Raw genomic sequence first — 14759 nt, 5'->3', positions numbered from 1 at the left:
AGACTGTGAAATCATCGTTGAGTCCATGGTACTTAAAATTTCTAGAGCTAGAGCTAAAATCATACAAAATGATTTGTTACAATAACCAGTGGAAAACAACCTAAGATTAATTGTGTGTGTGTGTGTGTGTGTTAATTGTTCCTCATACCTGTTGTAACATGGAGATATTAGTATATCACATTTAAGGGAGCCAACTAAAACTTGCTTTGGTGAAGTATGACAACCCAATTTTATTTTTATTCCTTTTTTCTTTTACCATGTGATGCACACAAAACAGTTCCTTCTTGGGATAACTTGTTTATTAATGAATTTAACTTTTCTGTTAATTAATTAGCTGTTGAATGCTGTTCTTTTTATCTTGTTATTCTAACAATCAGCAAATGTTTTTGAGACTATATGCTATGATATGCAGTATACTGTGTTTAAATAGAAGGAAGAGATGGTAGATGCTGTCCAGAATATCATTTACTCATTAAACATCTATTGGTCAACTGCTGTATACCACAGTTTGTTTCTGGACCTTCACAGATTCCGCCTAATGGAGAAATCAGACAAGTAAAATAGTAACAGTCATCCATAGTGGAAGTACATATACCCAGTTTTCTAGGAGAATTCAGTTTTCTGGTACCTTCCATAGTTATAGAGAGAATGACTCAGGGAAGTTTTGTATATGAGCAATGACCCTCAAACTGAGTCACAAAGATGAATAGGATTTTTCCCGGTCTGTAAATAGGGACAGTCTTGGAAGGTTATTCCAGGAGAAGGAACAGGACATCAAAAGACACATGTATCTGGCAGGGTAATTCAAATTCATGAAAAGTTTAATGAGACATTACAACAGTAAAGGAAAAGTGAAAAGTATGTTTATTAAAAAATGGTGATTAATAATGAAAATCAAGGAGACCAGTTTTTCCTCAACATAGTAGAATAACATTCAAAGATTTAAGCTAAAAAGAGTCTTTAAAAAAATCAGTGCTTTGAAAGTACATTANGGTTCAAACCCATGAACCGTGAGATCATGACCTGAGCCAGAGTCAGACGCTTAACTGACTGAGCCACCCAGGCGCCCCTCTTTCCATTTTTGAATACTGTTAAAAAAAACTTTATAAGGTTTGTTCCTAGTCTTCTGGTTTGTTTGACTTGTCATTTATAACATTCCTTTTTTCCTCTACACATGAATTTCTTTTATTGAAGATACAAGGTTAAGATTTTGGATGATAGCAAATCAGATTATATTCAGATGGAATGGGGAAATACTTTGTACATTTGTTTATGTCAGTTTTCTTGTTTTGGGAGTGTTTTTGTAATTTAATTCAGGGTAGCCCCAGCATAGTACTTTTACTTTGTGAAGTGATTTTACTTACCTTAATTCTTTTAAACCTTACTTATTCTGTAGTTGGCAAATGAAAGCAAAACACATAGGTCGAGAGTCTAAAATTACACAGTAAGTATGATCTGAGAATTGTGCTATGAGCTGCTGCTGCCCATCTGTGTGGTGATCTTTTTAGTAAACCATGCTGTTTTTTATATTATTATACATGTCATTAATGATTTTGTAAGGTGCATAGTGATAGATTATTAAACTTTACACTTCATTATTTTTTTGCAGACCAATGTAAGACTCAATTTGTTTTAATCTTGAGCAGGCTAATCAGGTGTTTGGTCAGTGGTTATAAGTTAAGATTAGCATCAGATGTATGAGATAGATCGTATTATCTCAGTTTACATTTGAGGAGATAGAAGCTACTATAGATCTACTTAGGGCAATAGTCACATATATGGCAGAACCAGGAGTTAACCCAGATCTGTCTGATATCAAAACTTATTCTCTTAAAAATTGTGGTTGGGGAAAAAAAGACTTGGTTGTCATTTAAAGATTTATAGGTTAATGGATTAAAACTTGCAGAACAGATGTGATTAGATGGATGCCTAAGACTATTGCATTGATCTGTTTGTTTTTAAAGCACCTCACTTCCAATCACAAATGATTTATTTCTGAGGGCTTTGGTTAAGGATTTGTTTTTTTAAGTTTTGGTACATAGATATAAAAATTTTAAAGTGCATAAGAAGAAATGACAGGTTTTCTACAAGTAAAATTAGAAATAAAAAAAATTAAATGCCAAAAAGAAGTTGAGAGTCTGGGGTGAAATATTTAAAAAGATTTTTTTAGCATCTCCTTAATTGGCAGAGCATAAAATTCAGTATTCTGGATGAGTTAGTTTTCAAGAAGACTAAAATTTAGTCGCTTTTAAGCCTAGTTATTAACCATTTTACATAATCTTTTATGCATATGTATTTCTAATAAATCATGCATGTTTATGAAATTTGTTTTGTCAAGTGTGGTACATAGAACATGGGTTGAACTATTCCTGATTCCAAAGGGTCATTTTTAACATCTGACAGTCTTTGCTGTAGTACATTGATATTGATGCCTTCAGGGTTTTTTTGTTTTTCATAAGAACTTTTGCTGTATTGAATGTCTGCTACCCCATGTGTGTTCTGTATATTACTTCTTCTACCTTGTCTCTTAAAACCTTGAGGTGATGAGATTATCTAGCTTGTTCAATTAAGATTATAGTATCTGGGAGAATTGGATGTGGTCTGAAAGATAAATGTTAAATCTTTGATTTTCCTACTTCTCCCACACTTCCATCTCATTTTTAATTTGTAAGTTTTTTCTGTGATCTCAATACTTTGGTCAGAAACAGTGGTTAAATAAATGTTTAATAAAAGTGGTTCTTGCTTTGTTGGCAGAGTAGTTATCAGACGTAACAATGAAACGATCAGAATACTTGAAGAAAACATATAAACATTATCTGAATAATCTCTGAATAGAAATGGTCTTTCAAAATTGGAAACAAAGACTTAGAACCTGGAAAAGAAAGAGTTGATAAATGCAAAATGTTAAAATAAAATTAGCATGATATAAGTACGTGACTGTTTTCTCTGGCTCTGGAGGAAATAACTGGACTTAGAGACTGAAGCTGTAGTGATTAGTTTTGCAGTCATTAAAATGATTTGAGGGGCCCCTGGGTGGCTCAGTCGGTTAAGTGTCCGACTTTGGCTCAGGTCATGATCTCACAGTTCATGGGTTCCGAGCCCTGCATCAGGCTCTGTGCTGACAGCCAGCTCAGAGCCTGCAGCCTGCTTCAGATTCTGTGTTTGCCTCTCTCTCTGACCCTCCCCTGCTCATGCTGTCTCTCTCTCTCTCACACAAATAAATAAAAACATTAAAAAGAATTTTTTTAAATAAAATGATTTGAGAACAAAGCTTTGTCCATAGTGTGTAAACTATTTTTTTATATGTTGTGTGCCATACGTGTGTGTGTGTGTGTGTGTGTGTGTGTGTGTGTGTGTGTGATTTTTTCCCCCAGTATCTAAGCACAGAATGTGTAGGAGTTCTGTCGTTACATCTGTCACGGTGAGCTGCTGGCTCCATGGGGGAAGTCCCAGAGGCAGGTGTTCCTCCTCTGTCTCCTGGCAGCTTGTGTTGCCACAGCACACTCCCCACGCTGGTGATAAAATTGAATTTACTTGTTCCATATTCAAATTCCTGGGCTAGAGTATCTGATTTGCTGAGTTTAAATCAAGCTACAGCCAGATTTTGCCGTTCAGTACATTGCTTCTCTGGGAATTGACTGGGATAAAATTAGGAATTTTTGGATGGTTATCTCTGCCTTCTCTTGCTAGAACTCCCATTTGTATGTTATGTCTTCTACATCAGCCTTCTGCTTTCCTTTTTTCTTGACTTTAGATCTGCCTTTTTGCTTAGAATTTCAGGAGTTTTTTTCCAATGTTATATTCCAACATAATTTTGATTCTGCATCTCTGCATATTTCTTTCCTTCTAAAATACGTTATGCTACTGCAGGGCGCCTGGACAGCTCAGTCAGTTAACTGTCTGACTTTGACTCAGGTCTTGATTTCACCGTTCGGTGGTTTGAGACCCGCGTCGGGATCTGTTCTGACAGCCTGCTTCAGATTCTTTTGTCCATAGTGAACATGTGTAGACTATTTTTTAAATTTTATTTGTTGTGTGCCATACATATATGTGTGTGTGTGTGTCTCCCTCTGCTCCTCTCCTGCGCACGCTCTGTCTCTCTCAAAACTAAACATTTAAAAAATATAAAATATGTTATGCTATTGGAAGGCATACCATGGGTTATTTTTCAAACAATGTTCAATGTAGTTGGGGCGTATTTTTCCCTTCTTTTTCTTGCAAGCTCTCTTTCCAGTAAGTTATTTCTTACCTTTTGTTTGTTCTCGTCTTTCTTTTTTCTGTTGATGCTTTCCTAATATCTGGTGATCCTTGGTTATAAATGTATGTGTGAGAGTAAATGGCTGATTTCAAGTTCTGTGTTAGCAGCATTCGTGGGCTGTCATCTTCCTTGTAGAGGACACTAGCTAGTGACTGTAAAGTGCCTCACGTGTGGTAGATACTGGTTGAGTAAACTAACATGAATTAGTGAGTCTCTTTCACTCTTTTTTCCCAAAGTAGAACTACACAAAGGGCATAGTTAAATAATTCCCAGAGAACTTGCTTAATCTATCGGATAAGTTATGTTCTGAAGTTGTAAATATTTTATTTTATTAATTTTTGAACAGAGGTGTGAATTTTGTTTTCTCGTGATTATTTTTGGCTTAGTTTTCAGACAATTATTATCGTGCAGAAATGATTGATGCCCTTGCCAACTCTGTTACGCCTGCAGTCAGTGTGAATAATGAAGTTCGAACTTTGGACAACTTAAATCCAGATGTGCGACTCATTCTTGAAGAAATCACCAGGTTTTTGAATATGGAAAAACTTCTTCCAAGTTATAGACATACTATCACTGTCAGGTATGAGGAAAGTTACTTGCTTTTATAATTATAAGAGAAATTTATTCTCATTATAGGAACTCAGGAAATAAAAGGAAAAAATTAAAATCCTATATGGTTGTACCATCACAGTTACATTATTACTGTTTCAGAGAATAGCCTTCTAAATTTTTCCCCTTGTAACTAAATACATTTTATTAATTATGTGATGTTGTGTATATAATTTTTGTATTCTTTTATCATAAACACTTTCTCATGTCATCAGAAGTTCTTCATAAGCATTGTGTAATCATTTTATCCCATTGGATATAATATAAACATCTCTGTTGTTAAGCTTATTTAGATGCCTTTTTACTTCTGTCAACTTGTTTATAAACAGCTATCAAAAAATTCTATTTCTTTAGGAGTTGGCTAAAAAGTTGATTCACTGGTTCGGACATCATCACCAGTTCTCACTTACCATATATATTATTGATTAAATTGTTGCAAAAAATTAATGCTACAGAATTAAAAGATGGATTCAAATCATATCAGTTTTTCAGTTTACTGTTAGAGATTTTAATTCCTAATGCCTGGGAAATAAGTTTGATACAAATGCTTTTATAGAAGTATTTAACTGCAAATACTGTGTTTCCTAGTTGTTTGAGAGCCATACGAGTGCTTCAGAAGAATGGACATGTGCCAAGTGATCCGGCTCTTTTTAAGTCTTATGCTGAGTATGGCCACTTTGTGGACATTAGGATAGCAGCTTTGGAAGCAGTCGTTGATTATACTAAAGGTAATGCTTTAGAAATATATACTCATGGCGCCTGGGTGGCTCAGTCAGTTAAGTGTCCAACTTTAGCTCAGGTCATGATCTCACGGTTTGTGAGTTCAAGCCCCACATTGGGCTCTCTGCTGGCAGCACAGAGTCCATTTTGGATCCCCTCTCCCCCACCCCCCTCTACAGTATCCCTCCCCAGTTCGTTCATTCTTTCGTTCGTACATTCATTCATTCATTCATTCTCTCTCTCTGAAAGTAAATAAATAAAAAATATATATATATATGCTCATATCATTTCAGAAAGAAATGTTTACTATTTAAAGCTGTCTTCATTATTGGGGTTGCATATTACAAACAATATTAGATACATAAGTTTTAAATTCCTTAGAAAATTTTTGATAAATGTAGAACTTCTGTAAGTGAGGGAAAATAATAAAATTACAGATATCTTTGGTCTTTTAAGAAGTCAGTGTATCATTTTATAACTTTAATTATATGTTATTAAAACTAGAAGAAGATTGGGGTGCCTGGTTGGCTCACTCGGCTAAGCGTCTGACTTCAACTCAGTTCATAATCTCATGGTTCATGGGTTCGAGCCCGGCTCGGGCTCTGTGCTGACAGCCAGCTCAGAGCCTGGAGCCTGCTTCTGATTCTGTGTCTCCCTCTCTCTCTGACCCTCCCCTGCTCATGCTGTCTCTATCTCTCTCTCTCTCAAAAATAAATAAAACATTAAAATTTTTTTTAAAAAACTAGAAGAAGATTTTGGGGAAGTTTCTAACTCAGGACTCAAGAAAGCATCTTAGGCCTTTCAAATATTTCTATTTGTGAAAGTAGAGCGAGATACATACACAGAAGCCCCCATATGGGGATTAGGTAAGGCTTTGTGAAGTTGAAAAAAACATAAGACCAAAAAGTGAATAAGAGGATATTATATATTCAGAACATTTAAAATGATACAGGGCAGAAAAATAGAGATGAACATAAAGAATAGAGTCAGTAGAAGAAAAGTAGTAATCCAAGAAATAATAGAATACTTTGAAAGAGTGTGAATGAAACTTCCTAAGCTAGAGTCTGATAAAATTTAAAATTTGAAGGTTAGGGGAAAAGTGTGTAAGTCCTTAGGAATATCAGAACCCAGTTATTCTACAGAGTAAAAGAATAACATGGCCTGTGACTTCTTCACAATATGAAGAGTTCAAAAGACTGTAAACAAATGGCTAACATAAATGTTTAGGGAAAACTGCAATCTTGCATTTTCTTTTTCGCCAAGTTGTCACTAATGTAGACTTAGACTAAAGATTTAGATGTACATCTCCTGTGTAACATTCTTAAAAATAAAATTCCCAAGAGAATTTCTAGCTGACCTGGAAGTGAATCACATAATAACTCAAGATTGGTGAAAGTGTGAAATGAAAGACCTACTCATGAAGTGACTATGCCTGTAAAATAAAGAACTGAGCTTAAATATTTGTTACCATGGTTATAAAATTTAATGCAAACTTCAAAAATAATTCCTTAAAAATAACATGCAAATATAAGAAATATGTAATTTAATTTACGTCTAGAATTTCAGATTATTGTGCCAAAATATGGGAAGAGTAAAGAAGTGTGTCATACTTCTCATCTGACTATGGAAAGAGAAGGAGTGAGGGAAGTTCTTTTATAGGCATTAGTTAATTTTAACATGTTAATAGAGGAAATATACTCATCTTTATAATTTTTTTGTAAATTTCTATAGAAGTATTTGTGTATAGTCAGAAATTATAAACGGGTAAGAACAATAGGTTGTATCTCATATGTTGATCTAAGTTCAGAAAGGACGGTCATTTGTTCTTTTTATTGAGGGTTGAAATAATTCTGTCTTTTAAGAAGTGGTGAAAACAGTGATCCTCTCTCAGTCTTCAGTTTTGTTTTGACCTTTTACCAATTTATCAAATCTAGAAGTTCTGAGATTTACCAAGTACGCCAGTATTCTCAACCTTCTTTCCTAACGTACATGAATGATGTTTACTGTAATGTAACTACAAAGATTTCATGCATTATTACTACCTGAAATGAAATAGAATGCTAATATTATGATTTCTAAAAGAATGCTAAGTTAGTATAATTTAATTGAGAAATGCTTCAGTGTTATCCATGAATCTAGATCATTAGAAAGTGAAAAAATGGAAGATATTAGAAATAAAATTCAGACAATAAATTAGTTTTTCAATTCCTAAAAGCATAACTTGTTGAAAAGGTGAATGGAAATAGCTATCAAGAGACTTTATTGAGGTCATTTATATTTATAGCATGATTTTATGTTATGTTGAAAAGTTAAGGCTGTTCTTTAGTCTCAAGTGAAAGAAACCACTTGGGTAAAAATAATTTTTCTTATTGTATAATGTAATAAAATTGAGGTGCCACTGGGTATCAAGTTTCCCTATANAACCGCGAGATCATGACCTAAGCGAAAGTCGGACGCTTAACCGACTAAGGCACCCAGGCGCCCCTTAGGGTTCTTAATATAAGCATGATTTGCTTTATGTTTTGTTTGTCATTGATTTGAGCATTAGTGAAAAAAACACACTTGGTTCTGTTTTACATTTTGGCTATATGAATGAATAAGTTTACAAAGTGGCCTATCCTGCAGAAAATGTAAGAAGTTGCCTGCCGCTTTCAACTCTGATTTGAAGTACAGCTAAGGCATAACCCTAGATATTGTGTGTAAATTCCCTCCTTGTCCTTTATTTTATTTGTTATAATTAGAAACAAATATATTTCTTAAGTTAGAGAAAGACAAATATATGATTTCACTCATGTGGTCTGTAAGAAACAAAAGATGAACGTAGGGGAGGAGAAGGAAAAAGAAGATAAAAACAGGGAGCAAACTATAAGAACAAACTGCGGGTTGCTGGAGTTGGGGGATGGGCTAAATAGGTGACGGGCATTAAAGAGGGCACTTGTTGGGATGAGCACTGAATATTATATGTAAGTGATAAATCACTAAATTCTACTCCTGAAACCATTATTACAATATATGTTAACTAACTTGGATTTAAATTAAATAAAAATAAATAATATATTTCTTTATTTTTCAGTGGACCGGAGTTATGAAGAACTGCAATGGCTACTTAATATGATTCAGAATGACCCTGTACCCTATGTAAGGTTAGTTTTTATGCTATGATATTTTGATTTTACAAGAAGTAAACTGAATAATTTTAGAAGATTATATATGAACAGAACAAATTTTTATTATTTTAAAAAATAGAGGAATATGTTATTCACTTAATGTCTTTTTTTATGTGCTTTTTAATTATTTATTTATTTAAAAAATGTTTTATTGTTTATTGTTGAGAGAGAGACACACACACAGAGTGTGAGCAGGAGAGGGGCAGAGAGAGAGGGAGACACAGAATGTGAAGCAGGCTTCTGGCTCTGAGCTGTCAGCATAGGGCCCGATGTGGGGCTCGAACTCAAAAGCTGTGAGATCCGGACCTGAGCCAAAGTTGGATGCTTAACCAACTGAGCCACCCAGGCACCCCATGTACTTTTTTAAAAAATTGGATATGATTTTGGGAAGACTTTATAAAACATATATTGGGGAGGAGGTTCTTTTTTTCTTTAATGTTTTTTGAGAGAGAGACAGAGATGGAGAGAGAACGAGCATGAGTGGGACAGGGGCAGAGAGAGAAGGAGACACAGAATCCCAAGCAGCTGCAGGCTCTGAGCTGTCAGCACAGAGCCTGACATGGGGCTTAAACTCTGTTGGACTGTGAGATCATGATCTGAGCTGAAATCAGGGGCTTAACAGACTGAGCCACCCAGGCGCCCCCAAAAATATATTGTTAATAAGCAAAGTTTATTCCCTGCAATTTTACATACGACTTCTACTGTAAATTAAAGAAAAGTTTATATAGCAGTTTGTAGTGTACATAGGACATCCCTTATATACCCAAATTTATAAAATCTCTACTGATTGATTCAGTCTGTTTTAAAAGTAATTAAGAGAAGTATCTTGGTGTATCTCATTTATTCCTTTCTACCTCATATAAAATCTCAATTTTTAATATATAGACTTAGTATTTTAAAAGTATAATATATTTAAAATTTAGAAAATAAGGAAAAATAGAAGAAAATCCCAGTCCTGACATAGTAGCAGTTTTCATTGTTGTATTTCTTCTAGTCTTCATTTGCTTCACTTTTGCTGCTTTTGCAAAGTAGGATGTTCGTAGTGTATGTGAATAGGATTAAACTTTTGACTGTTTCTGTCTTCTTTTCTTTGTATATGTTAGACACTTAAATTTTTGTTAATTTGTTTTAAGATTATGACTTCATAAAATAAAATTTGAATCATTAAAAGTAACTTAGATTATAGTCCTTCCAGCTTTTTTTTTTTTTTAAGTTTATTTATTTATTTTGAGAGAGAGGAAGAGAGAGAATCCCAAGAAGGCTCTGCACCGTCAGTGCAGATGCCTGGCATGATGCTCAAACTCCCTAATCATGAGATCATGACTGAGCCGAGATCAAGAGTCAGATGCTTAACCAACTGAGCCACCAGCTGCCCTATAGTCGTTCCAGTTAGAAAGAAGAACATAGACCTAGAGCTGTTAATTTTCTTCCTCAGCTTTACATATAGGTTGGCAGAGAGTGGTTTTCTTTAAAAAAGGCAAACTGCTTTCTAAACTCAGTGAATTGCATCTGGACATGAGGAGTCCATCTAAGAGATTACAGCTCCCTAACAAAGACATTGTCTTTACCAACAGTTGTTTTTCAGGTTGGTTGTAACAGTGAGTTCTTGGTTAAGTCACCTTATTCAGTGTTTTATGTTTTATGTTTCCCTTCCCTCTTCCCTCCTCTCTTTCTTCCCTAACCCCAACCCAACCCTAACTATTTCAGATGCTTGCTGTATACATATCTTTGTATAAAGTTTTATGGTTAATTATTTCATAGTTGTTGATTTGTGGCTGTAAATTGTATTTTAAGTGATTTTTTCCTTGTGATTGAGGTGTACTAAAGGTAAGGTTGACATGGACAAAAATACTCATCCATTATAAGGTACATATTCATATAAAAGAGGATAAGCAGGAAACCAGCTTCATCTCTTAATCTGACAGAGTTCATGCATTTGAAAATTTATCAGATCCTACTAATAGCACGTAGGAACAGAAATTATAAATGCAGTGTAAACAAAGCTTATCATGTATTCATTTATGTTTTCAGTCCACAACATCAGAACTAACATTAAAGCATGTGTTTCTGAGATCATGGAATTGTTTTGAAGACCATTTTTAGCAGATTATAATACTATGTAATATTTGAAGTTGCTCTATTTCTCACTTGTATTCTATACACTTTAAGTGATTGTTTTTGAAATATTGTGAAACTGTGAAGAGCACTGTTACTTATAATCCGAATTGAAAATCTGTTTAAAGATATATTTCATGATTATATTTGACATTTTTCTTCTTAATTTCATTGTGATTCAAATGTGATTCATTTATGTCATCAGAACATAAGCATGGTGCGTTACATACATTTGATTTAGCACATGTTAAACAAGTGATTGGATGCAATTTCTTACTTCTTCCTCTAATCATACAAATGGCTTTTTTCCTCATCATGTTTGCTTAAACAACTTCATATGTTAAAGAGAAATGCTTTTATCTTTGTGTTGACGACTGTGTATAGAAAAAAGCTTTAAGGTGTTTATTTTGAATTGTGTGGGGAAGTGCTCAATCTTTCATGTTAGTTTGTTGTTTTATTTTTTAATTTTAATTTAAATTCATGTTAGTTAACCTATAGCATAATCATGATTTCAGGACTAGAATTTAATGATTCATCACTTTCATATAACACCCAGTGCTCATCCCAACAAGTGTCCTCCTTAATGCCCCTCACCCATTTAGCCCATCCCCCCACCCACAATCCCTCCAGCAACCCTCAGTTTGTTCTCTGTGTTTAAGAGTCTCTTATGGTTTGTATCCCTTCTGTTTTTATATTATTTTTCTTCCCTTATGTTCATTTGTCTTGTTTCTCAAATTCTACATATGAGTGAAATCATACAATATTTGCCTTTCTCTGACTGACTTATTTACATTTCACTTAGCGTAGTACACTCTAGTTCCATCCATGTTTCAAATGGCAAAATTTCATTCTTTTTTTTTTTAGCTGAGTAATATTCCATTGTATGTATGCATATGTGTATATATGTATGAATGCATGTATGTTCATACATACACACATATCACACCTTTATCCTTTCATTAGTCAGTAGACACTTGGGCTCTTTCTGTACTTTGGCTATTGTCATTAGTGCCACTACAAACATTGGGGTGCATGTGTCCTTTAAGTCACCACTCCTGTATCCTTTGGATAAATACCTAGCAGTGCAATTGCTGAGTTTTAGGGTAGTTCTATTTTTAATTTTTTGAGGACCCTCCATACTGTTTGCCAGAGTGGCTGAACCAGTTTACATTCCCATCAGCAGTGCTAAAGGGTTCCTCTTTCTCCACATCTTCGCCAACATCTGTTGTTGCCTGAGTTGTTCGTTTTAGCCATTCTGACAGGTGTGAGGTGGTATCTCATTCTGGTTTTGATTTGTAATTTCCCTGATGATGAGTGATGTTGAGCATTAAACTAAATAAATGCACTTGTTAAGTTACATATTCACCTGACAAATTACTAATACTTTCTTTCATAAAGTTTGCTGTTCATTTTACAGGTTTGATAAGGTAAATAATCTAGATGCATAATTGTTAAATAATTAAATCTAGGTGTACTATTTTTAAACTAAAATGAAGTTTTTTACATTTTTGAAAATTACAGTTTCCTTTTAGTGGGCATGACTTTTAAATACTCACATAAATTTGGAAAAATATCAAATCACATTAAGAAGAAAATTAAACAAAAAAAACCTATAATTATTTCAACCAGAAACAGTTAACATTTTAGAGTTTTGTTTTACACTTATTTCTGTACGTTTATGTACTTTTTACATTGATAGGAAAAACTGTTAATTATATTCTCTTAAGAAGAAGTAAGATTATATTTAAACTGACATGGAATTATATTCTGGTTTTGGAATCAAGCATACATATGAATACAGTGTATCAGTCCCTCAAGAGACATACATATATCCTGTGCTTTTTCTCATGAGAGATTTTGAACATGTTTTTGGTTTTGATTTGACTCCATTTCTTATTGATAATGATTGGCAATAGATTGGACTAGCCTACCAGGAAAATTCTCAACTGTTTAGGAAAATAATAGGATGTCTTTACTGCTATGAACTTGATGTGAACTTATGACTTTCTCAAGATTTGCTTTAGATCTGTTCTAGTTGTCTGAAGCATATGCTTATTCTGATTTTTTATGTTTAATCTCTGTAAAATGAAATACAAAATTCTCATTGTTTTCTCTTAAACCTGTCTCCTCTGAGTATTCCTTTGGGTGTTTTGTCATTTATAAATATTTCTTTGTAAAAGCTTTTCTTCTATTATCTAAACTTGAGAGAAAAACAATTTTTGCAGAAATGTTTAATTTGATAAAAGTAACATATGTACTGATAATTATTGCTCTTTTAATGATCAAAGACATCCTCAGTGCACTCATTACAATTCATTGGCATGGCTGTCAAGAGTTTGTAATGATCTGAGTAAATACCGTAAAGTTTTATCAGTTGGGCCCTACCACTTTGGTATTTGGGGTAACTGAGAAAGCAGCCAGATAGAAACTTAAGTTTTCTTCTTAATGTGAATTAAAAGTATAACAGCATTAACATGCTCTAAAGAACAAACTCATCCATATTTTTAAAGATTATTTACCTGTAATATTGGTCTATTCTTACAGATAGATTTTGAGTTCCTTAAGGGCAGGAATTGTATTTATTATTTGCTTATTTACAAAATCATGAATATGAAGTATTCATGAAGAATCCTCTTTCATACTACCTGTCTGTAAATTGCATTTATAACCCCAGTTCACTTTTTGTTCTCATAGCTTATTAGTAGTCTTTTATACAGTCTTAAAATTTCAAAGCACAGAAAGATATTAAAGAGAGTCCATCTCTTTTAGTTTTATAGACATGAAATTGAAGCCAAAAAAGGTTAAGTGTCTTAAACTACAACTTAGTAGTTTCGCTTTCTTCCCATTTCTTTTTCAAGTACAAATCCAATTTGATGCCTTACCACCAACAGTTAAATATAAAAACTTCATGGGTTCACCATTAAGGTTTTGCTAATCTCATTTATAATTACCGTTTAAGTTTCTTTCTTCTCCAGTTATATCCAAACATCTCATTATTCTGTGGTCTTGAATCTCTTGGGCCCAGGCCTGGCTCTTATCCCTGCATGAAGTGCTAGACTGTGGCCATAACTTCCTTGCTTCTCCTTTTCTTTCCCTGTCTTCTTTCTCTGGCATCTCCTACTCATAGCATTGGACATTTTCATTTTCAAATTTTGTTTTGGTCACATTGCCCTATTTTTAGAAGACTACAGAAGTGTTCAGGTAGCCTCTCACAGGAGGTAACTCTGAGTAGTGGAATTTAACTCTTACCCTCCATGAGGATACTTTTACTAATTAACTCTTCTGAATTCCAACTCATTTTGAGGAAACCTTTTAGTGTGGTCTCCATATTTTAAATGCTTCTGCACATCTCCATGCTTTACAAAGATACTATAATAAGGAAGTTTATAATCATTTTAGTATTTCAGGGTAGACTTCTTGGCCTGTATATGATTCCCTCCCTCCGCCTCCCCATGCTAAGATTTTTCTATTTACTCACCAGCCTGTCTTTAAAATTTTTTCTAGGTTGGGGGGGGCATGGGTGGCTCAGTCAGTTAAGTGTCCAACTCTTGATTTTGGCATCAGGTCATTATCTCATGGATCGTGGGATCGAGCCCTGCATTGGGCTCCACGCTGACAGCGTGGAGTCTCCTTGGGGTTCTCTCTATCCCTCTCTCTCTGTCCCTTCCCTTGCTTATGTGCATGTGTGTGCTTTCTCTCTCTTTCTCAAAATAAATAAACATTTAAAAATATATCTTAAAAAATTTTCTAAGGAGAACGACATGTTCATTTAGAAACAGAACAGGAAAGGTCGGTTAGGAATACATAGAGTCAGTTTTAAAAGAGCTCGTTGTACACTACAGACTTTGTTTTGTTTTGTTTTGTTTTATCATAGCAAGTGCCCTTTTTAT

The 14759-nt window shown here is 34.2% G+C and overlaps 1 protein-coding gene across 2 annotated transcripts in view; it reads left to right on the top strand.

Moving 5' to 3' along the window:
• The window catches only part of LOC144243780 (transcription initiation factor TFIID subunit 2), a 63006-nt gene that overhangs the window by 22071 nt on the left and 26176 nt on the right, over window positions 1-14759 (top strand). For both annotated transcript variants that reach the window (XM_077778927.1, XM_077778926.1), the window contains exons 14-16: window positions 4645-4838; window positions 5456-5595; window positions 8661-8730. In XM_077778927.1, the coding sequence (XP_077635053.1) occupies window positions 4645-4838; window positions 5456-5595; window positions 8661-8730 (404 nt within the window). The remainder of the gene's footprint in view (window positions 1-4644; window positions 4839-5455; window positions 5596-8660; window positions 8731-14759) is intronic.

This window comes from Crocuta crocuta, unplaced genomic scaffold (genome assembly GCF_008692635.1).
Source record: "Crocuta crocuta isolate KB4526 unplaced genomic scaffold, BGI_CrCroc_1.0 scaffold448, whole genome shotgun sequence".
In the NCBI taxonomy this organism is placed as follows: Eukaryota; Metazoa; Chordata; class Mammalia; order Carnivora; family Hyaenidae; genus Crocuta; species Crocuta crocuta.
Note: the sequence above shows the minus strand (reverse complement) of the source record. Positions and strands in the feature narration are given on the sequence as shown.